Here is a 24,605-nt window from a genome sequence, read left to right as displayed (position 1 = left end):
CTTGTGTATGAGTAGTATTTTGTATTCCCTCGTTAATCCTAACAGTTTCTTGGGCAATCCTCTGGATCCTCTTTTCTCCTTTCCCCTTAGGGAAGGAGTGTTGACATATCCTGTTGAGCCCATTCCTTCTCTCCCTAAGAATCTTTTTATTAGTTGAACCTATTTTATTAGTTGTGTCTTTCTGTTTCTCTCCCTCTCTCTCGCTCTCCTTTTTTTTTTAGTTGTCCTTTTTCTCCTGTATCTTTCTCTCCTTCCTTAACTTCTCATCATCATTAAAACATGCTTATGTATCTCTCTCCCAACAAAAAACAAGGACTACCTACTCCTCTCTCTCCCTGATCTTATGGGCAAAATTGTGCACTATTGTCTTCCCCCACTGTCTCCACCCAACTTGATTCATTTGGTTCATAGCACACTACTGCTCCATCAGAACACTTGTCAATGTTATGAGCCCCCTTTTCATTTAAAATCTACAGGAGGCTTCCCAAACCAGAGACATAGTTCAGGGTAGACACCATATTGGTACATGACCCCCTTCTCCTTAGAATATTTTCTTGCTTTTGCTTATGTAAGAGTAATATGGCCTGATTTTTTTCCCCATCTCTTCAGCCACGTCTTTCCATCCTTAAATGTTCTTCTCCCACTTCTTTAATGTCAGATTTCCTCTTTTCTGGAACCTCATGCTTTTTATTTTGGTCCTCTCATCCACTCAATCCTCACTGAGTGAGTGACCTAGTTAGTCCACATAGTGATCTATACACTTATAGCAGTTCCTGCTAAACCTCCGCACAGACTTCTTTGCTAAACCATACAGCCACTATTCAGCTTCCTATTAAGCATCCCTATGTGGATATGTCCTAAGCAATTGGATGTTTCTTAAACACAACATACACATATCTGATTTTATCAGCCCTTAACTTGCTCCTCCTGGCTTCTCTCAGTTTAAGCCCCCATTATCTCTTGTCTGAATAACTACATTTCTTAGCTGATCTCCTTGAAGTCATGCTCCTTTTTAATCTGTTCATTATTGTGCAGCCATATTGACTTTTCTTATTCACAGATTGGATCTTACTAGTCCTTCTTTAGAACCTTTCCTTAATTTCCCTTACCTTCAAGATAAACTCTACTCCTTTTAGCCTGATTTACAAGACTCTCAAAGTCAGGCCTCTGCTTACCTGTCTTTCCTTGTCTCTCATATCAAGGTTGCATTCATGTACCTGTATTTTCACACACCCATTGTATTCTCTTCTCTGGGCCTAGCACGTGTTGTCTCCTCTACTTAGAAAGCCTTGCTATCCCATTCCCTTCTTCCTCCTCCTTGATTTACCTTCCTGACACTTTTTCTTGGGAGACTTAGCTTTAATGTCACCTTTGTTCCATTTGTTAAAAATTCTGTGTTTTCTCTAGTGGACCATCTTTGCAACTTTATCACATATCAGTTCAATATATTTATGTGGGTCTTTTGCCTGGGCTCTGTATTCTGTTCCATCAATCTATATGTTTATCTTTTCACCAGTACCACATTAGCTTGATTGCTTCAGCTTTATAGTAAGTTTTAAAATCAGTGTGTCTATTGATAAAATAATAAGATTTTTATTTGAGTTTCATTAAGTTTATTGATCAGTCTGAAAAGAATTGACATCTTTTCTATGTTGATTTTTTTCTATGTTGAATTTTAGACCCTTATTTTCCTATAGGACCCTAGATTCTGTTAATTTTTTTAAATCATTTTTCTTTCAATTCATAATGGACAGTTTCTAATAATCTGTCTTCAGGTTCACTAATTTCTTTCTCTGTTACCTCTATTCTGTTACTGAGACCATCCTGTAGGTTTTCAATTTTGATTTAATTGTATTTTCCAGTTGTAAAGCTTCCATTTGTATCTATTTTTATGTTGAGGCTTTCTATTTTTCCATTTATTTCAAGAATACTTCTTCAAATGGTTTTACAATACCTGTTTTAAAGCCTTAATCAGTTAATTACAGTCTCTAACTCTGTGTTCGTATCTATTGATTGTCTTTTCCCATACAGATTGAGATTTTCATAGTTCCTCATATGCTAAGTAATTTTTTTATTGCATCCAAAGCATGTTGAATATTATGGGTTTCTGGTCTTGTATAAATCCTATGATAATTTTGCTACAGTAGACAATCCATTTTAGTTCAGTCCACAAGTTCTAACCTGTTTTTGGTGAAATTTGGTTTCAATGTCAGTGTTTAATTTCTTTGCATTGCTATTTATGTCTGTCTTTCATAGAAACCACTGCAAGACTGGGAAGTGGCTGTTGACTATCCCTTATTTAAGTTCTCCAAGTCCTTGGCATGAAGTCTAGAATTATAACTGACTTTATGTGGTCTCTTTACTTCTTCACATATCCTTAATATCTTCTACCATCCTGGGCCTCTCCTTTTCCACCCTCAGCAAGAAATTTGGAGTATCAGTTACCCCATTCCATTGTGCACTTCCTGCACTGAACCCACATTCACCACTAAGCTGTGGTAGGAAAGACAGAGTGAAAAGAGCAACAATATTATTACACCTTCTTGGGGCATCAAAGCTGTTTAACAGTACTCCCTACCTCCCTTGGATATTCTCAAATCTGCACTGTGCTCCTGTTCTTTTAAGACTTACACATGACTAGTGATTTGTCTCACTGTGTATTGTGCTGAATTGTTTCACCCAGCCAGATGTCTTGTCTTGTCTCTTTCAGATAGTACCTAATAAGATCCATTTTTTATTGTCAGAAAACTCAGATCGTACTGAATTCTTAGCATGAATAATATTTTTTTCTTTAAAAAAGTTTATCTTAATAGTTGGCTCTGAATTGATCTTAGTAAGAATAATGTATTTCTTGGGAAGAATATCAACCTCAGTTGTTGAAGAGCAGTACCTTAGGGCATCCTTAGATCACAAACAGTAATCACCAAACTGCTATGCTGGTCATTATCAAAAGGTGCCATACCAATGTGACCTGTAAGAATCTCTTAACAGCCTTTAGTGAAATTGTATTTATGTGGATGGTATTTACTTGAAATTCAGGAAAATTGTGAAACAAATTATTTTTATACAGTGTAGGCCAGAAAAAGCTACAGTACAAGGGGCAAAGGAGGCTTGAAGATCATAAGACATGCTGACAATTAGCAGAAATTTCTGGAGGTATTTCTATTTCTGTGGGCTGTGGAGGGATACAGAGGGCCCACTAAGAGATGGGAAATAGGATAATACCTGAAGTTTTAAATCAAATTAATAAAATGTATTTGGCTCAGTTAATCTGAACAAAGCAATACTGACAGTTCTGAGTCAAAAGGAGATTGTATTTTGTTATAAACATTTGTTAATAATCTCTAAAGAAGTTACCTTTTATTCATTAGTTACAAATCACTCCCCCTTGTTCTTTTTGCCAAGACTTGAGAACCCCTTAGCATTAGAATTTCAACTAAATGATCTGCAAATCACATATTCATTCATAAACTTATAGGGAATAATCTTTTCAGTAGTTACCGTAATTGTGCTTTATGTAGCCTTTCTTGGAGCTCTAGAGTTTGTGTTCAGATGCTGTACTTACCTCAGAAATTCTAATTTCCAGCTGAAAGGTAAATTGTCCTTTTGTCTTTCATTCAGATCTGAACCATTTGTATTCATTAAACTGCTACTATCATAAAGACCTTACTTATGTTTATCAATTAAGACCTCTAAATAATATGTCCTTTTTTTTTTTCTTAAAAAGTACTTAAAGGGCTGGGCCTGTAGCTCAGTGGCAGAGTCCTTGCCTGGCACATGTCAGGCACTGGGTTTGATCCTCAGCACCACATAAAAATAAATAAATAAAATAAAAGTATTGTGTCCATCTACAACTAAAATATTTTTTTAAAAAAGTACTTAAAAACATGTAGGATGCATGGCAAGTAATTATATGTCCTCAAGTTTTATATGAATGTTTTTAATCTAATGAAACTAAAATCTTTCAGTGGCATTAATATTGTAGTCCAGTATTTTTTTATTCAAATAGGTCAAATTAATTGAGTTTGTACATTTTGAAAGCTATCCTCATTTGAATGATGTTCATGTAAATAATGCATGAGGTGTGTAATGTGAAATAAAGCTAGACATGTACATTTTGAAAGCTATCCTCATTTGAATGATGTTCATGTAAATAATGCATGAGGTGTGTAATGTGAAATAAAGCTAGACATGACACTCATCTATATTATTGAAAGTCTAAAATCTTAAATGAGATAAATGTCATTGTGAGGAAGATTTCTGCTTAGAACAGACATTGGGAGGAAATGATGCAGTGCTTTCATAGTCATTGACAAGGAACCTTGTCTTCACATAGAATCTTTAACTCTCCTGGTGTGGTTTCATCTTTCCCATATAACTTGGTATTGTTGTCCTCTTGTTACCTGAGGAAACTTGAGGTTCAAAAATCATAAGATGTAGTATTACTAACACACCAGGGGCAGGAATCCAGGGATGTTTTTGATAGTACTCTACAATGTCCTTCCATATTTATTTAGGTATTTACTTGACCAAAGAGGTTTCTGAACTCTACTATCATTTGTTTAACCCAAGTTTGGTTCTTGTCAGTTCACTGCATTTTTAAAAAGTGGGAATTAAGTAAAGGATTAAAATGAACAAATTTGCCCTGCCCAAGTGGCATATATATTTTCATGGGCTCTTTTGGTATTTCTGAAGAGTTGTTTTAATGAAAATTTTCTTCATTTCTTTTGAAACCACTCATTTAGTATATTTTTAAGCAATCATAAGTTATTCAGATTAATTAGTAAAATATACAAAAACAACTGATATTAGGAATCACTCATACTTCATTTATAAATCAAATATACATCCTTTTCATTATTTTTTACTCTTACACTGGTAATAGGAGATGAAGGTGACTATGGGTCCCATCAGTTTATACTTGAGGCAAGCATTCTACCAATTGAGCTATATCCCCAGCCCTTTGTTTATATTTGAAACAAATATTTGCACGTGCTATATTTCAAGCACCCCTACTGCCTTTATTCTGTTGCCTCTCATTTAACCTTCACAGTTCCATCAGATAATTATTATTTCATACTGTAAATGAGAAACTGAGTTGAAAGAAATTAGGTTACTTGCCCCAAATTACATAGTAATAAGTGGTCAAACTGTCTGTCACACTTCAGAGCCCATGCTACTTCCAGAACTCCAGATTTGACCAACAGTGATTCTAACATGAAGTAATAATCACTAGGATAAGAAACTTGACTGAACTTGACTTTGAGAAGCCTTTGATTCTAAACAATATTACCTATCTTCAAGAACAGGTTATTGCCACTATCCCTCATTCCCATCTTTGAAATACTGTGCACATTCTTTTAAATGAAGCACCATGGAGGCTCCCTTTGAAACAATCGTTCTTTTTTCCCCTGAGAGTTCTGAGATCAAAACCTACTCTGTCATCCTACATATTGAATTATCACATAATCATAAACTGGGCTATCTAATAAAACTACCTGGGTTCAAGTCCCTGCTCTGACAACAACTGCTGAACAACCTAAGTAAGCAGCCTGACTCCTAAGCCTCAGTTGCTTCACCTATAAAGTGAAGATAACAATACCTACCTCAGCGTTACTAGAATTGAATGAGATAACTTACATAAAACACTAAGAATCAGTGTCTGACTCTTAGAAGAAGCTTTGGACATTCTAAATTAAATTGACAAAATGTTATTTATACAGTCCTCTTGATCTAATAATTTCAAAGTAATATATGAAGAAAAGACAAATGTTAATTTACATCAATTGCTATCTATAACCTAAACAGAATAGGGACATATTTGTTAAATTCACTACTAGTGCTCAATGTTTTATTTTATAAAATGCTGATAAAAAGAGAATAATATAACCTGTTTGGTTGTTTTTGTTTTGTTTTGTTTTGTTTAAAAGCATGTTCTTTAGCTGAATCCAGATTATAAAGTGCTAATGTTGGCAGAATTTCACTAATACACATTTAGCATTCATAGAAAAGGAGAAGGAGAATGGGCAAGATTACCTTTTTTATGTTGGGAATATAGAGTGATATATTATGGACTTACTGCAGAATCTTTTTTTTTTTTTATTTTACCTGATAGGAACATTGTGAAACAGGGGGAAAAAAAAATACTCTACATGCATGAGTCATTCACTTCTATTAGAAAGTTTAAGGAGCAGAGGTACTTGGGATTGGCATGATAATATAGTTTTTAAAAAAAAGTTCTTTCATGATGATTGTTATAGATAGTAACAAAACCAGTGCAAAATGAGTTACCCTGGTACACAGGCAACAAAGATATTATCACCAAATTGTTCTGATCTTTTAACTATATCTAAGAGAAAGTTAAATAAAGAGTACTTAAAACAGGATAGAAAAATCCAAGTGGTAAGATTCCAAGTGAAGTTTAGTGAGAGCAATGCATAATTTCTACATAGTTGTTTATACTTCTTTATAGGCAATTTTAAATAATGCATCAACTCCTTTATAGTTATTAAATGAAATAAATACTGTTGTCATACTAATTTTTCAAATAACAATATTTATAATACATGTTCAGCATATAAAAACATTAAAAAAGCAAAGAACAAAATCACTAGTATTTCATATGCCACAGATAATCATTATTCCTTTTTTTTAATTTATCCTCTGTTTTGTATATAGATGCTTTTTCCAGAAATGGAATTATGCCAGACCTCTTTTCTTCCCTTTTCTCTTTTTAGTATATTATCAACATTTTTCATATCATTAATTATTCTTCACATCTCATTTGATGTCTGTAATATTCTATCATGCAGATATAGCATAATTTAATGTGTATCCTTTTGGAGAAAATTAATTTCACGTTTTATTGTAAAACTTTCATCAATGAATAAAATAGTAGTTAAATATTTTATAAATTTTATAAATATTTTTTTCCTTAAGCTAAAAGGAAATCAAATTGCTGAGTCAGGTAGACTTTTTTTAGGGGAAAAATTTAATTAAGGTAAAATTTACAAATGTTTTCTGTTCACTTTGAAGAAATGAATTATATACAATTGCCAAAATTTGTAAACCCACCAAAACAAGATATAGAACATTTGCATCACACTAAGAAAGTTACCTCAAGCCCTTCCCAGCTGATGCCTGCCTGGCCAGTTTCTAATTTCTGTATGCCTTTGGAAACACTTTCTTTCACTATATTATATTCTAGAAAGTTGAGTCATTTATACCTATACAAGGATTGTATGGAATTACTGGTTTCTCCTTACCCTGGGAATTGTGTGTGTGTGAGTGTTTGTGTGTGTGTGTGTGTGTGTGTGTGTGTGTTGTAGCATAGATTGAAGATATAGATTTACTGATCCTTGCTTATTTCTACCTTATATTAATTTGTATTTCTTTGTTTACTGGCCAAGTTGAATTTTTTCCAATATGTCAACTGATCATTTGTATATCGTTATTGTGGCGGTGGTTGTTAATTGTCTGGTCTATTATGTTTATATATTTCTTATTTGCTTTATAAAATCTCTTAAATGTGAAATATTTTGTTGTTGTTTTTGTTCAAAATAGTTTTACCAGTTTGTCATTGCCATATAATTTTCTTATGGAGATTTTTGTTTGTTTTGAACATGGACTTTTAAATATTTGCATTGCCAAATCTGCCAATATTTTCCTGCATGTTTCCTGCCTTCTATTATTCTTAAGGCCTTCAAAATCCCAAGTCTACATAGTTAAGTCTTTCTCTCAAGTATTTTTATATATATATAACATTTATTTATTTATTTTATTTCTTCATTTTTATGTGGTGCTGAGGATCGAACCCAGAGCCCTGTACGTGCTAGGCACTCGCTCTACCGCTGAGCCACAACCCCAACCCCACTCTAGTAGTTTTATTGTTTTATTTTTAATTTTCAATTTACATCAAAAACCCACCTGGAATTGATTTGGCATATTAGGTCAATATTATAACTTTTTTTCTTTTTCTAAATTGTTAACCACCATAACTGAATAATCCTGTTTCCCTCACCAATATCAAATGTGTGCTTTATTATAGAGTGAGAGCTTTATGTATACTTTGGGGTTGGTTTCATTGTTTTACTTTTTTTTTACACTGATTTTTTTTCTGCCTATTCCTATGCTTGCTTATTGTAGCAGTATAATACTGTTTAGTATCTGGTAAGGCAAGTTGGACCTTTATTATTCTACATTTATATTTTTAGTTTCAAAGCCTGAGTGGATAATATGCTACATTCTTATTTTCTTTTAGTTATCCACACCTGGAAAAAGCTTAGACAATAGACCATGGAATCAATAAAAAGGCCCCATTATTTAACAGGTGGCCGCTACCTGAATTGCAGCCCCAGTGCCAAAAAGGAAATAATTAGTCTTTAGACAAATCCTTCAAAGTAATGGAAAAGATTGCATATGGAAAATAAGTAGCATGAGGAATAAAAAAGAATGAAATCTAGCATATTTGATTGCCTTTTGCTGGTATAGAGGTATATAAGTGTTTTTATGAGAAATTTGGTCAGAAGTTTTTCCATTTCCCTACCCACTGACCAAAAACATGAAAGATTAACAAAGTCTCAGAATATGTACCATCTCAATTCCTTCTATTTTATCTGATATGAATTCCCAGGACATGTTTAGGTGGCCATGTAGAAATGCAAGCTACAAATTGCTCTCTCAAAGACTTTTTTACTCTCTAAATTAGCTGCCATTTGAAGTAAGAATATCCCTCCTCTCTTGTATTAATGCAAATAATCAAGTTAAATATATCAATAATGTTTTGTTCTTTCTATATAGATAATTCATTTGACCATAATAAGCAACTATTACAATTGAGTGCTGGTTTTTTAGTAGAAATAGAAGTCAAAGTAAGAAGCTAGTATATACTGAACATTTACAAAGCAAATCTCTTTTAAACCTGTAAGCTAGATATTGTTACTGTGTCCATATTATATGGGCAGAAATAGAGGCACAGATAAGTAACATGGATAAGTTCTCATAGCTAGGAAGTGGAGTTCAGAAATAGCCAATCATGCATGGCTCCGCAGTTTGGTTCTATTTATTTTCAAAGACATTCTGTCTCATTTGAGATTTTGTATTGTTTACATGTAATATCATCACACTTTATGCTATTTTTTTAAAAAAGCATTACTAGTTTATCTGGTGAAACTTAATGTGTCCACGTTTTCTTAGTATTATATATCAGAGGTTATCCCACCCACGTGACAATTTCTCTGAGATAGCCTAAATATTTTTCATATTTTCTAATACAGCTGTTTTGTTGTTGATGGTGGTGGTGGTGGTGGTGGTATTAAACTGTCATAATAAGCCCAAACAAGTGACTCTTAGTCAAAAATTGTCTAGCTCCTTTTAAATCTTGGAAGATATGAAATTTCATCTCTCTCATGTGTTAGTCCCTGTATTATTTGAAGAATTAAAATTCAGAAAGTTATTTTTAAAACTTCTTTAACTTAAACAAGAAGCTCTTGCCACATTTATTCATAATTTTTCAGAGGAATATAAATAGTAAAGTGACTATGAGCATGGGATTTGGAGTCAGACCTGAATTTCAACCCCAGCTTGAAAACTCACTAGCTTTGTGATCTCAAGAAAATTACACAACTTTTCCAACTCTGTTCTTCAAAGTGTAAACTGAGGATAATAATAGCACCTTTTTGATAGGTCAGGTTGTGGATTAAATGAGATGCTATTTTAAGGATTACTGTAGGGTGTCTGAAACAATCCATGCTCTACATATGTTCTATTGTTCTCATCTGTTAGTTGTCATTGTTATTTTTAAAATTTAACACTGTCAGTTGATCGATCAAGATACTGATTGGAATTTGTACCGTTTCTATAATGTTTGTCCATTTTTACAGTCTTTTCTTCATTCATAATTATTCATAGTGGTCAGTGTTAGTTTAGTGTCTATCATGATTCTCACATTCTGAGATAAAAGAAATTTGAGTTTTGATATTTTATCAGTGACTAGTAATGCCTCCATTAATGAAATATTGGTTTTTTCCTTGAGGCTAATACTTAAAAAAAAAAAAAAAAAACTTGGGCAAAGCACATATGAAGGAATAACCTATAAAACAGAATATCATTACTTTGTAGAACATAGAATTATAAGCTCAGTGTAATATAAATGCTTTTATTCCATCCCTCTCTCTTAGCCAAGTTCTAAGGTAGTGATAAAATGAAGCAAAGGAATATGATTCTCCTGTTAGTGTTCATTTTATACAGGTCTATAAATAGTGCTTCAAGAAAACCAACGTGGTTCTTTATAAATAGGATTTTGTCCAAGTTGCTGACCTGGAATGGTGATTGTTTTAATTCTGAGCTGTGTAGCTGTCAGTCCCTGAAGTCACCTGTTTTTTCTGTTTTTTCTTTTTTTTTTTTTCCTGGATAAAAAAAGAAGCTCTTCTGTATTTTCTGTGCTTTCATATGATTTGCCCTAAAATAAGTTTCTATCACATTAGAGAAGCTTGCTTTGTTCACAATCTGAGAGACAGGCAGCCAGCCATGTGCCCAGGCTGATTACCAGGCCTTTTCGATCTCGAACTCTATGGAACACATCTATGTTGTGCTATTACTCCACTGGCCATAGATTACATATTATTAGCTAAGCAGTTGGTTAAACCCCAGGCAGGTGTAAGAATACATATGACAGATTTATTCTGGAAAATTTCTTAAATCTTTCCACCTGTGTCCTGCTGAGTGTTAAGCATATTAGATAGTCAAGAAAGCCAAGAAACTATATTCCCCTATTTCTGGAGATATTTTGAAAATTACATCTTTCACATTTAGTCCAACAATACTCATTATTTACCAAAGACATTCTGTAACATAAGGATTTTTTTCCTTAACTGAGTAAAACAAAGACATTTTTTAGAGTTGGCTTTTCAAAACCCCAAACTGAGGGGGCAATATTAACATACCTTTAAAATTCAGAACAAAGGAGGTTTTTTTCCATGTAGTGGTGAACTGTAAAAGAAAATCCATTGGTTTTCATCTTTTTTTTTTCTTTTTCCAAAGGTCTGTGTCTATTTTTCTTCTTGCTTGACTTTTCAAATGTTCTATTTTCCTATCCTTGTTTTTTTTTTTTTTTAAAGAGAGAGGTGGAGAGAGAGAGAGAGAGAATTTTTTTAATATTTTATTTTTTAGTTATCGGCGGACACAACATCTTTGTTGGTATGTGGTGCTGAGGATCGAACCCGGGCCGCACGCATGCCAGGCGAGCGCACTACCGCTGAGCCACATCCCCAGCCCCTATCCTTGTTTTTGTTTGCTCAAGTATTTTGATTTCTTACTCCTATTTTTCCTGTCAATTTTTAAATCTCTCTTCTGATTTTTTTTTTGTTTGTGCTTTTTAACCATTTCTGTGTGCATTTTCTCTGCTGCTTTTAAGCTATTGTCTCTGTTGTCTGTGTAAGAAATTCTTCCTTTGTCTTTACTTTTCTTTCTTGATTTCTTTTCTTCCCTTGACCTCTCCTTTTTTCTCAGTCATCTCTCTCCTGTACCACGTGCTCTGCTAGACGTGAACAATATCACTGACCTCATTTTTCTTAGGACTTTTTTTTTAATATACATTGATCTCTAGACTCATTCATGTTTTGTCTATCTGTCCCTCTCTCTTCATATGAGCTACTATTTTTGCTGTTCTCTACTTCATGTTGAAAAAAGATTTACACCTTTCTTTTTCACATGTGCTGGTTCTTAAACCCTCTACTATCTAATTCCTATAGATGCTTTGAACATGTGTGAAAAGAGAGCCCTAAGTTACTTGTAATTACTGTGGAGAAAGCCCTAAGATTAAAAATTCATAAGGTTTTTACCCATGAATTACATTTTGATAGTAAAAATGAAGAAGTAAAACCATACAATCAATGTTTCTAAACATTCTAGAAATCATAAGAAAATGTTGGGCTGGGGATGTGGCTCAAGCGGTAGCGCGCTCGCCTGGCATGCGTGCGGCCCAGGTTCGATCCTCAGCACCACATACCAACAAAGATGTTGTGTCCGCCAATAACTAAAAAATAAATATTAAAAAAAAAATTCTCTCTCTCTCTCTCTCTCTCTCTCTCTCTCTCCTCTCTCACTCTCTCTTTAAAAAAAAAAAAAAGAAAATGTCAAAAAATTTTAAATAAAAAAGCCATTCATATGCTAAATAGTAGCTAAAATATGAATTGAGAATAACAGAAGAAAATGGTTATGATATTTGGGTTAATAATGTTATTCTTTATATATCTGGTTTAATTCACTTGAAGTGAATCTTAGAGTTTGTGATTTTTGAATTAGTTGTGCTTTCTTAGCACAACTATTATAATAAGCACCAAATGTTTGTTAACATAGTTATCAAATTCTCTAAAAACTATTTTGATACTTATTTTCCACTAGCCGCAAAAGTACCTATAAAAGTATCAGTTGTATTTAGGCTTCCAGATTTCCTAGGCTGTAAACTAGAACTCTGACTTCACTTGGTAGCTAACTCTATGATCTTTGATGGCTTTCCTTCAGGAGATTATCTGTAAAATGGAATAGAGAAAATTAAACTACTTGCATATATAAAAATCCAAGACTGTCTACCAAAAGTTCTCACAGTTCATTATTTTAGCCAGTTACAAAATAAATAATAAAAGTCAATAATTGCTCAGAAATAACCACTTAAAATCAGAATATTCTTAAAAGAATCTAATTTGACAAATATAAATTATCTAGAAATAAATAATTTTCAGAACCTTTATGTAAATGAAGAAAATTGCACACTATTATGGAAAAAGATATACTATGTTTCTAAAATAGTTCTTACTTTATAAAAACCAAGTTACTTCAGAATTATTCTATAAACCTAATATAATCCAAATAAAAATACCAGTAGAAAGAAAAGAGGAATAAAAATAGCCAAGAAAATTTTAAATAAAAAAAATAAGAGAGGGCTGGGGGTGTAGCTTAGTGATAGAGCATTTGCCTAGCATGCAAACCCTTGGGTTAGATCCCTAGCACCACCAAAAAGAATAAGGGAAGTCACCGTGCACTCCTTAGGTGTACGTTTTGCACAGTGACTTCCTTCTAAAGAGGACAATGTGAAAGACAGGAGAAAAGAGTAACAATACAGTGGAAACACACAAGAGGCACTACCTCAGCAAGGCGATTAAGGTTCACATCAGCAATCATAATTTCTGCTGATATTGTCTACCCTAGATATAATGTGATGAAAATATACTTTATTGGCTCTTTATATCTGGGATCTTGCTTCCAGTAACCCATAAACCAACTCTTATCATGAGAGAAATATTAAATTGCAGTGGTGAAGCATTCTGATAAATACTAGTACGCTTCAAAAGTGCCAAGGTGATTTTTTTTAAAAAGGAAATTTTGATAAATTGCCACAGCTGAGAATAACCTAAGGAGACATGACAAGTAATGAATGAGATCCTGGAACAGAAAAAAAGGACATTAGGTAAAAACAAAGTATGTTAGTGTGCTGAGACTGCTATATAACAAGATACCACTGATTGGCTGACTTTGATAACAGACATTTATTTTCTCACAGTTCTTTAGGCTGGAAGTCCAAGAACAAGATGCTGGCCAGGCTGAATCCTGGTGAGGCCTCTCTTCTAGGCTTTCAGATAACCACCTTCTCTGTGTCCTCATAATGACCTTTTCTCTGTACATAAGTGTTCCTGGTGTCTCTTCCTCTTCCTATAAAGACATGAGTTCTGTTAGATTAGAGGTCCACCTTTATTACCTCATTTAAACTTAACTACCTCCATTAAAGCCCAATCTCCAAATATAGCCATTCACACTAGAAGTTGCGGCTCCAACATAAGAATTTTGCAAGGATACAGTTCAATCCAAAACACTTAGGAAATCAAAATAAACTATGTGCTTTACTTAATAATAACATCTATATTGGTTCATGAAGTATAACAAATGTACCATATTAATATAGATGATAATAATATAGGAAACTGGTTTTGAGGTAAGCAGGAACTCTCTGTTCTATTTGCTCAATTTTTCTGTTTATCTACACTTGTTCTAAAAATAGTCTATTAAAAATAAATTTTGAGAAACGTGTTCAAAAACAAGTAAAGATATTCACTATAAAGTTATAATAATTAAAACAATGAGTCACCACTGTACAGAGTAGATTATTCAGTAAATGAAGTTGAGACAATGAGGTAGCCATTTAGGGAAAATAATTAAATTAAAACTGTATCTGGCCCAACATACTAAAAAAATCTTCTAACTTGATTAATGATTAACAAATAAAAAAAAAGAACTGTGATAGTGACAGGTGAAAATATAGATGAATATTTACCTGGTCTTTATGTGGGGAAAGACTTAAGTATGACCTTAAAGACAGCCCATAAAGAAGAGACTGCTTGCTATGACTAAAAAATTGTAAAGTTATGTGGAAGAAAAGAAAAAGGGAAGATAAGGATAGAGGGAATAAAACAGGAAATACATAGAGGAAGCTCCATTAAAACAAAATTAAAGAGCAAATTACAAGCTAGGAAAGATATTTGTAATTTAAGTGATAAAAGGGGATTTACATTTATAACACAGGAAACATTCTCACAACTCTATAAGGAAAATATTAATGTGCTGTTTTTTAATGGTCAAAAGACACAAATATACATGTCACAAATAGCCAAAAACACGAAAACAAAATCAGTTTTACTGGTAATCATAGCAAAATAAAGTACCTTATTCAGGACAGTATGAATGAATATGTATAAACTTTCTGAAGGACAGTCAGACCATATTAATCAAGAAACTAAAAATTGTATAAGTCTTTAAGAATTCTAATTGTAGGAATTTATCCTAAATATTAGTAGAGATTCTCTATTACAAATGATAGAAATCGCTTCTAAAATGGGAAAATTGGTAGTATGGGAAACTTCAGGAATAAAGCTTGGGCATGGATGGACCAGAAAGTTCCACCAAAGTCAAGTACTTTTTTTGTTAGTTTGTTTCCTGGTTCCATTTTCATTTCTGTGGTCTCTTCTGTAGCCAGGCTTCCCCAGGGTGGCAAAGATAACCTCCAGAAGCTCTGGGTTTATATTTCCATTATACTAACTAACCTGTGTAGTTTAAAAAAAAAAAAAAAAAAGTTCCTGAGCCAATTCCGTTTGCCCTTCCTGAGTTCAAATGTCCATGCTGTGATTCAATCATTGGTTATTCTGGGAAGTACTATCCCATGTGTCCCCTTCCTGGGATGAGGATGGAAAGCATCATCATCCCACCCCAACTACCTGGACTGAGAGTGGAAAAGAATTGTTTCTGAAAGAAAATAAAGGACTATGTAGATGCTTCCTACAATTAAGAAAATTCAAATATTGAGTCACATGGATTTTATTCACAGCATTTTTTGTAAAGGTGAAGATTTGAACAAAAATTTTATAATAAGGGATTGATCTTAATTATATGATCCAGTGCTAGACAATGAATAAAATTATATATAGTTATCTATTGAAAAAGATAATTGTGGTATAGTCAGATAGGAAAATCAATAAAATGTATGCATGTACATATAGATACACACAGAAAAATGTGAAGGAAAGTGATGTGTCTGTGTAGTTTCAATAGTTATTGATGAACCATGGAATTATAGGTATTTATTTTATCTTGTTTTTCCTTTTTGTCTTAAAAAGGAAAATTACCTACTGGGCAAAAAGCAAAACACAAAAGCATTGAATGTGTATTACCTATTGTAATACACTTTGAAAGGGATATGCAATATCATAGAATACCAAATTATAAAAGATGATAAATGTGTAACACATATGTACACCATTATGGACTGAAACGTGCCCCCCAAAAAAAAAAATTTCATATGTTGAAGTTCTAGCCAATATGGCAGTATTTGGAGGTAGGACCTTTGGGAGCTGGTTAGATGTAGATGAAGTCATGAGGGTGAAAACCGAAAATGAGATTGGTGTCCTCATAAGAAGAAGGAACCAAAGTACTCCCTCTGTCTCTCCACTCATGTACTGAGGAAAGTCCATGTAAGGACACAGCAAAAACTATAGCCATCTGCAACCCAAGGAGAGAGTCCTCACCAGGCAGATACTCGCCCTGCTTGATCTTGTACTTCTGTATTCAGCACTGTGAGAAAATGAATTCCATTGTGTAAGTTACCTAATCCATGGTATTTTGTCATGGCAGCCAAACCTAGTAAGGCACATACACAAACTACAATATAAGCGGTAGTAAATATTTGAACCACTCTTCACCATTTGCAAAGACCTTTTGAAGGCATGATGTTTGATCCTCATGCTAACCACAATGAGATAAATAGGGAGCACCTTACCATCCCTTCTTCACAGATGGGGGAGAAAGAGACCTGAGAAGCAATGTGACTTTCCTCTAGTCACAATTAATGACCAAATTGTAACTCCAAACTCAGGTCTTCTGACTTCAATCCACAAAGGTTTCCATCGAAATTCAAAGGCAGGAGCAGGTCCTGAGGCCCAGAGTAGTCAGAAAAGACTCTTAGGAGGAAATGGGGATTAAACTGGGGCTTGAAAGGACCAGGCACATTCATCAGGGAGCCGGAGGTGGTAGAGTGTTCCAGAAAAGTGACAGACAAAAAGTATGTACAGCCCATCCCTGATACAGAGAAGTGTGGTCTTCAAAGAATCAAACGTGAACAACAGTTAAAAATTGTTTTGTCTTGCTGAAATTTTTATTTGAAAGCAAAAAAGACTGTTTTTGCTTTTCAAGTACAAGCCGCCTTTCAAGCCACCCCTCAAAAAACTTAAACCAGATCATTTAAGTTTGTGATCCATAGTTCCACAGAATGACAAACTTAAGGAATAACCAGGAGCTGTTTAGTTGGGTTTCTTAAGAATTTTAACTTAATAGAGAAATGAGAAGCTGTCAACACAGTACACAAATTATATGTATGACAAATTATGTGTATGCTGTTCACAGAGAGCACCAAGGTCTTTCAACCCACATAGGGAAAGGCTGTCTGAGGACAATGTGTGCATTTTCCCCCTACTTCAAAGCTAAGCAGACCAAAGGCAATGTTAATCTTTAAGCAATTTAACTGACCTGTTTGAGAAAGATAAGTGCTGGATTTGCACAGCACAAATTTAGTGTTGGTGGAAATACCTTGTGGTTGTTTTTGAATACTGTCCTATTCTCTGTTGTTGAATTTTAAAGGTGAGTTGCCTGCTGGGAAAACCAGAGGTTTGTAAAGATAATTGCTAAGTAATTTGAATTACATATAGATACTATCAAGGAGAAACATGAACAAAATAAGAATTCTAGCCAAAGATTTTGGAGGTGACTGCCTTCCCAGAAACATTTACTTATTCACAAGCATTTATTGAGAATCTTCTTCCAAACATTACCGAATGGTACCAGATACAAAGTCCAATAAGACAGAGCCACCATTCTTAAGCACACCTGTGGCCCATTGAGGGTGACAGCGTGAGGAAGACTAAACCAGAGTGAAATTCAGGGATCCAGGAGCCCAGAAGAGAGCCTTTATGCTGGCAGAGAAACAGCAGACCAGCCAGGAGAGGATAAGGGTGCTGCCTCAGGGGGAGGGAGAGGGGAAGTTTATGGTAAGTAGAGAGGCAGCAAGGAGGCAGGAGAGTGCAAGTAAATTGAAATGTCTGGAAGTTAAGATGTGATAGGGAAGGTGATGCTAAGGGAAACGAAAGCCAAATTATAGAAGCGACAAAAGAAATTTAAGTCTCCTTATGTAGACAGTGGAGTCACCAAAGGATTTAAACCACAGTAGGGAGTATGGCTTGATTTGCTGCATTTTTGAAAAACACATAGAGCAGAAAAGACCTGGATATCGTCATAGACCACAGGCAATCCTTAGTAATTTGATGCCTGAGAGGAGATTGTCAGACACCATCCCCACAGGGCAGGCCATTGCCCTTGGTTCTGCCCTCTTTGGACCTCTAGCTGAATGGAATCTTATGTGGCACTCTAATTTTAGGAAGAACAAGGAGAAACTGGGGCTGAGGTTCTAGAAAGCGGTGACTTAAGGCAATAATGGAATAAAAATTTATAGCGGAAATTAATGTTTTATTTCTAAGTAACGTTTTTCCCAAAGATGTACCCACAGGTCTCAGGACATTTTAGGACTTCTCTTTTGGAATTGCTCTAAAGGCTAGACTGGGAGCCACACAAGTGATCATGTGCTGCATTTTGAAAATTTTCTAGTACAGGATAAGCACTACCCAATCTGATTTTTTTTAACTTCCTTTCTGCATCTAGCACTGAATTAGCATTTGACTTATTCCCAAAATGAAATCCATCTTCATAGAATGGAAGTTTCCTACCTCCGAAGACATTCAAGAAAGTACCTAGGCAACAATGTACCAGCTCCAAGTTTCTTAACCCTCAGTCTTGGAAATTGCCTATGAAATGGGTTGGGGGTGTAGTTCATTGGGAAACTCCTTACATACGTGACACACTGAGTTTGATTCCCCATCACCACAAAAAAGGAAGAGAAAGAGAGGTGGAGGGAGAAGGAGGAAGACAGGAAAAGAGGAAGATACTATCTTTCTACTCCATCATCCTGTTTACTGTGGATGCTACCAGAGAATATGGGAAAGCTTTTGGTAGACCACTGTCAGTAGATGCTCTGATTGTTGTTTTACACTTTGTAGGCAATTCCAAAACGTGTGTCTGCCATGTTATAGTGTCATTGTGTTCTCACTAATAGAAAATTTACTTCAGGCGAACAGGGCCTGGGTCCTGCTCATCTTTGTGTCACCAGTATCTAGTATTTGCCTTGCCTATAAAAAGCCCTCAGATGGTGAATGGAAGCTTGGCATTCATCGTTTTTAAATCTACCCAGGTGCTTTTTAACATGCAACCTACATGTTAAAACTACACTTTAAGAAGCATTGCGTTAGAGCTGGGGATGTAGCTCAAGCGGTAGTGCGCTCACCTGGCATGTGCGTGGCGCTGGGTTCGATACTCACCACCACATACAAATAAAGATGTTGTGTCCTCCGAAAACTAAAAAATTTAAAAAAAAGAAGCATTGCTTTAGGGCTGGAGTTGCTGCTCAGTGGTAGAATGCTTAACTAGCATGTATGAGGCACTGGGTTTGGTTCCCAGCACTGCATGTAAGTAAATAAATAAAAATAAAAGGTCCATGAACAACTAAAATATAATTTTTTAAAAAAACAAAAACATTGCACAGTGGTGCATGCTGGCAATCTCCGTAACTTGGGACACTGATTTGGGAGGATCGCAAGCTCGAGACCAACCTCAGCAACTTAGCAAGGCCCTTAGTTGAGATCCTGTCTCAAAAAAATATAAAAAGTGCTGGGGATGTGGCTTAATGGTTAAGCACCTCTAAGGGAGGGAAGGAAGGAAGGAAGGAGGGGAGGGAAGGAGGGAGGGAGGGAGGAAGTTTTAAAAAACAATAAAATCCTCTCTCCAGTTCTACATTAGGTTCCATAGGAGATGGAAAAGAACATGAGGTATTCTCGTACTGTAGTCTATCAAAAAATGAAAGCTTGCCATCTGATATGAATGCAGTGTAAAAGCAACTACCAGTATGTGCTGAGCTGTGAGAGGTCATGAAAAGATGTACTTGAGACTTTCTGCAGTCTGGTAGATGGTTTAGAGAGTTTGTCATTAAAATAAAAGACTGCCCTTCCCACAAAATGAGGTCAAGTGTTAGCTTAGCAAACCGTCTAGTACCAGGCAGCAGTCTTGGCCAGCATAAGCAATCTGAAGGCTTCATTCCCATCACAGATCACTATGCTGGGCATTGGGAATATATCTGTGAACAAGGCTCAGACCATCTCAGACACCTGACAGTCTGTTCACAATTCAGTAAACAAGCAATTACTAAATGGTAAGAGTTAATGAAAAGAAACAAAGTAAGTTTGGTGAGATAGGAAGCAACCAGTTGTTAGAAAGTTTTAAGGATCAAACTGAAGTATTTCAGTATAATACAATAGCCAGTTATTCCCATTGAAAGAAATGCTATAAAAGAAACTTATAAGAAATATTATTTTAGAGCTTTTGGAAGAATTTGGGAAGGGAGCAATAGTACAAATGTAGAACAATTAGGATACCTGCAATAAAGATCATAAATATTAAAGTTTCTTTCAAAAGGGAAAAAAAGTTCCTAAATTATGATGACTTGGAAATGAGATGGAGTGGTATATTCCCTATGAACAGAGAGCTGTTACATTACATCAGCATAAATAAATGCATATCAATCAAATGAATTGTTAATACTGGAATTCTATATTGGGATGTTTACTGTATGTCTGAGAATCAGGTCCCCTTTTTCATTCCCCATTGATATTAATTATAATCATATCTTAATCTATTTCAAAGTTGAGTGAGGAGTGAAAAATTGTTTACTTTTGTTTATAATTTTTCAGTTCCATATCAAGAAAAAGAAAAACTTACAACCTCTAAGTAAGTAGTAAGTCTCCTTGTTTCTGAAACACACTATGGTCAGTGTTTTTGAGACTCTGAACCTGTGTTAAAATATTTATTAATCAGAACTAAATTTTTGTCTTTGCCTTCAGAAAGTGAGCAAGTTCTAAAATATTTATGTGTAAATAATTAGTGTGTAATTAATTCCAAAGAATTCACTGCCTTTATTAGATCAATTCTATGACCACCACAGAGTGGATAGTACTGTTATTAGGACATACAAGATTATAAACTACCAGACCCTTGTACTCGAATTAAGTCTATGTTCTCAGGCTTCATGCAAATCCTCAAAGGAGACCATGAAGTGTGGGCATGCTTTCAATTCCTTCAATCTATGATTTATGGAGGCATGTAGGTCAGGAGTTTCTATGCTGAAAATCATAATAACTGTTTTGTTTGCCTTTTTTAGATGAAGTGACCAAAGCATGTTGAAAGATAAATGGGTGAAGCATTTTGACTATGCTTTTATTCCTATTAAATATTATTGCTGAGTAACCATCCATGCTAAGTATTATGATATTAATCTGAAGTAGTTTGTAAACTGATAGCTCCTTCTTTCCTTTGGGATTAGGTTTGTTATTAATCAAAATGTTGGATTTGTTTAGTACAGTGGTGTATGAAACAAACGGTTGAAACAGACAGACAACTCCTTTAATTTACGACTTTCTGTTGTTTCAAGTTTATAAGAAAATCTGTTTCTTCTTGTAGACTTTAGGCTGTTGTTCGCGTGTCTTAATTTCATTTCTCATACCAGAGCCAGCTAAATCCAATAGCTGCAGATACTCTTATGGCATAGAAAGGAGGAAGGTGCCTTTGTATGTTTTCAATTGACTCAGTCTGGTAAAGTCATTTTTGAAGCATGGAAGTTTCTGCTAGAAATGAGTATTTCAGAAAAATCTATATGTTGGTGCAGAGAATGGGATCATTTTTAAAACAGAAGGATCTATATGTGAAAAGGTATTAATGAGTTCACTCGGATAATAGGGTTTTTTAATACCAGTGTTGAATAAAACTCTTTTAAACACCGTGTGATTCCAGCAACTTCCTGATGTTGGCCTAGATACCAACAGCACCTCTAAGAACTTGGAAAGCTACAAAGAACTTACTGAAATGCAACAGGAGTTTGGGCTCCCCTGATGTCTGGTAAAGGACCTTCACAGGACAGTCTTGGCACTCTTCTAAACTTGTTTCCCTTTGGTAGTAATACACTTCATACTTTGTAGGGAATGCAGTATAGATTGTAAGAAGTGTTGTAGAAAAACCCATCCCTGTTATCTGAAACAAAATGCTAAATATATTTCTTAACTATGAAGAGTTATGCATTATTTTTTTTTTTTTTTCCCCACTCAGTACTGGGAATCTAACCCAGGGCCTAACACATGCTAGACAAGTACTCTACTATTGAGCTATGTCTCCAATCCTTTTTTCCCCCCTCTTTTTCTTTTTCAGACAGGGTCTCACTAAGTTGCCCAGGTTGGCCTTGAACTTGCAGTTCTCCTGCCTCAACCTCAAAAGATTTTAGGCACATTCTTTCCATGCAAAGTAGTTGCAAATTTTTTATAGTGCTTTTAAAGTCAGGACTTGTTTCGAGTAGACATAAGCTCAGAAGCACCTATTTGAAAGTGACTGTTAACTGATTGGCTGGCCTTCAGAAGCACTTCACAGGAGTGAGTCTGCCACTGATTGGCATAAGACTGGCTGATTAGTTGGCTTTCAGAGGTATATTTACTGAAATGAGTTGTCACTGATCATTTAGACCTAGATGAGTCATTATTAATTGGTTGAATTCAGTTTAACTGTTTCCGACTGGTTGTAATGGTTATTCATTACCATAGCAATGGAAGAATCCACCTTTTTCTAGGAATTGGAGATTGCTTTACTTTCAGAAGCTAATACTGAAACACTGTAGGAAATTGAAAGTACTAGAAAATCAGACACTGGGGAATTCATCTAAGTGTACAATGGTGTTAAGATGCATTTTCTAAGTAAGGGTATTTACTAAAGCAACAGAAGTTTAAAAAATCAGCGTTCATGTGTGACATACATGTTCGTGTATTGAGAACAGTTATGAAATTTGATGCAAATAATATTAATATAAAATATAAAAATGTAAATGTGATTTACCTCATTTTGTAGATTCTAGGTCATCCACATACCACTCATACTCACTGCATTCTGATAAGCCTCTTCAAGTGGAATAGAAGGTGTGGGAATGGCACAGAAGCTTCAACTTGTCAGCCCTTCAGCAGCTCCTGAACCCTTAGAAATGGTAGCATCACTAATATTGTAGCACTTCATTTCCCTCCCAATATCTCTGTTAGTCTTCTTCAAAATCTGAATATATCTATAGGAGTTTGACACACAAATAAATGCCACTCGTCTTTTGTGCTGCTGTGCGGGGCAGGGGAATAGGGGATCTCTGCTAGCATCTACTGCCCAAATCTCTGCTTGTAAAATAAAAGAAATTAATATCATATTTGGGTTTCATCTGAGAATTACAATGGTATATACAGAATATTAACCCTATAGGCAGCTTAGTTCTATCTGCTGGGATGAAGAGATATGCATGTGGGATGGTTTTGTTTAACTAGAAGGAAAAAAACTTAACAGTTTTTTTGCTTATATAGAGACTGAACTTTTCTTTTCCCAAATTCATTCAACTGCCTAGAAATCTGTTCTTTTGACTTCCCTGTTTATTCCTGACACCTTCTACTGGGGGCATATCTAGTAACTTACACAGTTCCCTGCTACTAAGGATAGCCAGCTTATGACCACTTAGGATTCAAGTACATGTTGATACCTTAAGACCAGTAAGCATTTGTTAAAGTAGGAAAACATGATGGTTAGATTTATGGTAATCAATGGTAAAAGGAGAAAATAAGTCCGGGTAATTACGCCATAAGTTTGATTTTCTTTTTATGAAAAAAAAAAATATTAACCTAGCTACTCCCCAGAAAAGACAGTCATAACATTTGAATATCACTTATATTTTCATAATGTGTCCCCTATTATTGACCCATTGAACTACTGAAAACAAAACAAAATCAGATAGAACTGATTTATTATCTAGCATTTTGCTCTGCAACCTGACTCACTCTGGTTTAGTGAGTGTGCGTTTCAAAGGAAGCAGAGTTCTTTGAGCATGGTTTGAAGAATACTTTGGGTTAGTTAAAACTCTTTTTAACCTCTTGCTAGGGGAGGAACTTCAAGTAAAGACCATGACAGAGACACTCACTACTAGAAATACAAGCCAGTGAAACAAACTCTGAGCATGTTTTTCAAATTTAAGTGTTTTCTGAGAAGTTGCTTTCCATGCAGTATAAGCAGCAGTAAACAATAACTCTGTCTTGGTATTCCATACCCTTATAGCTCATTGTGCTGGTGATAGTGGAGTGTAGAATTTCTACTTTCAATTCTCATACCAAAATCACTGAACCCTCTCTTTCCTTTAGGATGTCACATGTACTTCAGTTTGAGGATAAAAGCAGAAAAGTAAAAGATGCAAGCATGCAAGACTCAGACACATTTGAAATCTATGATCCTCGGAATCCAGTGAATAAAAGAAGAAGGGAAGAAAGCAAAAAGCTGATGAGAGAGAAAAAAGAGAGAAGATAAAATGAGAGTAATGATAACCAGAACATGCTGGAAAGGTGCCTGCAATAAATGGCCTTGTAGTGGCCATTGTTCCCAACAGCATCAATTAGGGGTGTGAAAGTATTTTTGAACCTATTGTCTGGTTTTAGAAAAGGATTATCTTGTTTGGTAAATTGTGGAATGATGTAAGCAAATGTTTTTGGTTACTGGTACATGCTTTTTTCCTAATTGACCTTTTATATTGTTAAATCTGAAATAAAATCTGTTTCCTTCCAGTTTACACCTTAAACATTTGCAGACTATACAAACTTGTTTAGGCCCTTTTTCCCTGAAATATGTGAAGGCTTTCTCTTCAAGATTGTTTTTATAAGAATTTCTTGCAGAAAAAATATTTGAGGGAAACCTCCCTGGCCCTAACATTGGAATATAACTTAAAAACTATAAAATATAATAAAAATAATATAAATATCAGTGGAATGTTTTGCATACAAATATCTAAAAATAGCCAAACCTGTAAGTCTCAGTAGCTTCATATGTTAAATCTTGAGGAACCCTCAAATGAA

General features: G+C 34.8%; 1 protein-coding gene across 1 annotated transcript in view; it reads left to right on the top strand.

Moving 5' to 3' along the window:
* CWC27 (CWC27 spliceosome associated cyclophilin) overlaps positions 1-24,513 on the top strand; it is a 222,589-nt gene extending 198,076 nt beyond the window's left edge. The window contains exon 14 of the mRNA XM_081287395.1: positions 23,901-24,513. Within this exon, the coding sequence (XP_081143521.1) occupies positions 23,901-24,063 (163 nt within the window). The 3' untranslated portion in view covers positions 24,064-24,513. The remainder of the gene's footprint in view (positions 1-23,900) is intronic.
* The last annotated feature ends 92 nt before the right edge of the window (positions 24,514-24,605 follow it).

The sequence above is a fragment of the Spermophilus citellus genome (genome assembly GCF_964194105.1).
Source record: "Spermophilus citellus genome assembly, chromosome: 1".
In the NCBI taxonomy this organism is placed as follows: domain Eukaryota; kingdom Metazoa; phylum Chordata; class Mammalia; order Rodentia; family Sciuridae; genus Spermophilus; species Spermophilus citellus.
Note: the sequence above shows the minus strand (reverse complement) of the source record. Positions and strands in the feature narration are given on the sequence as shown.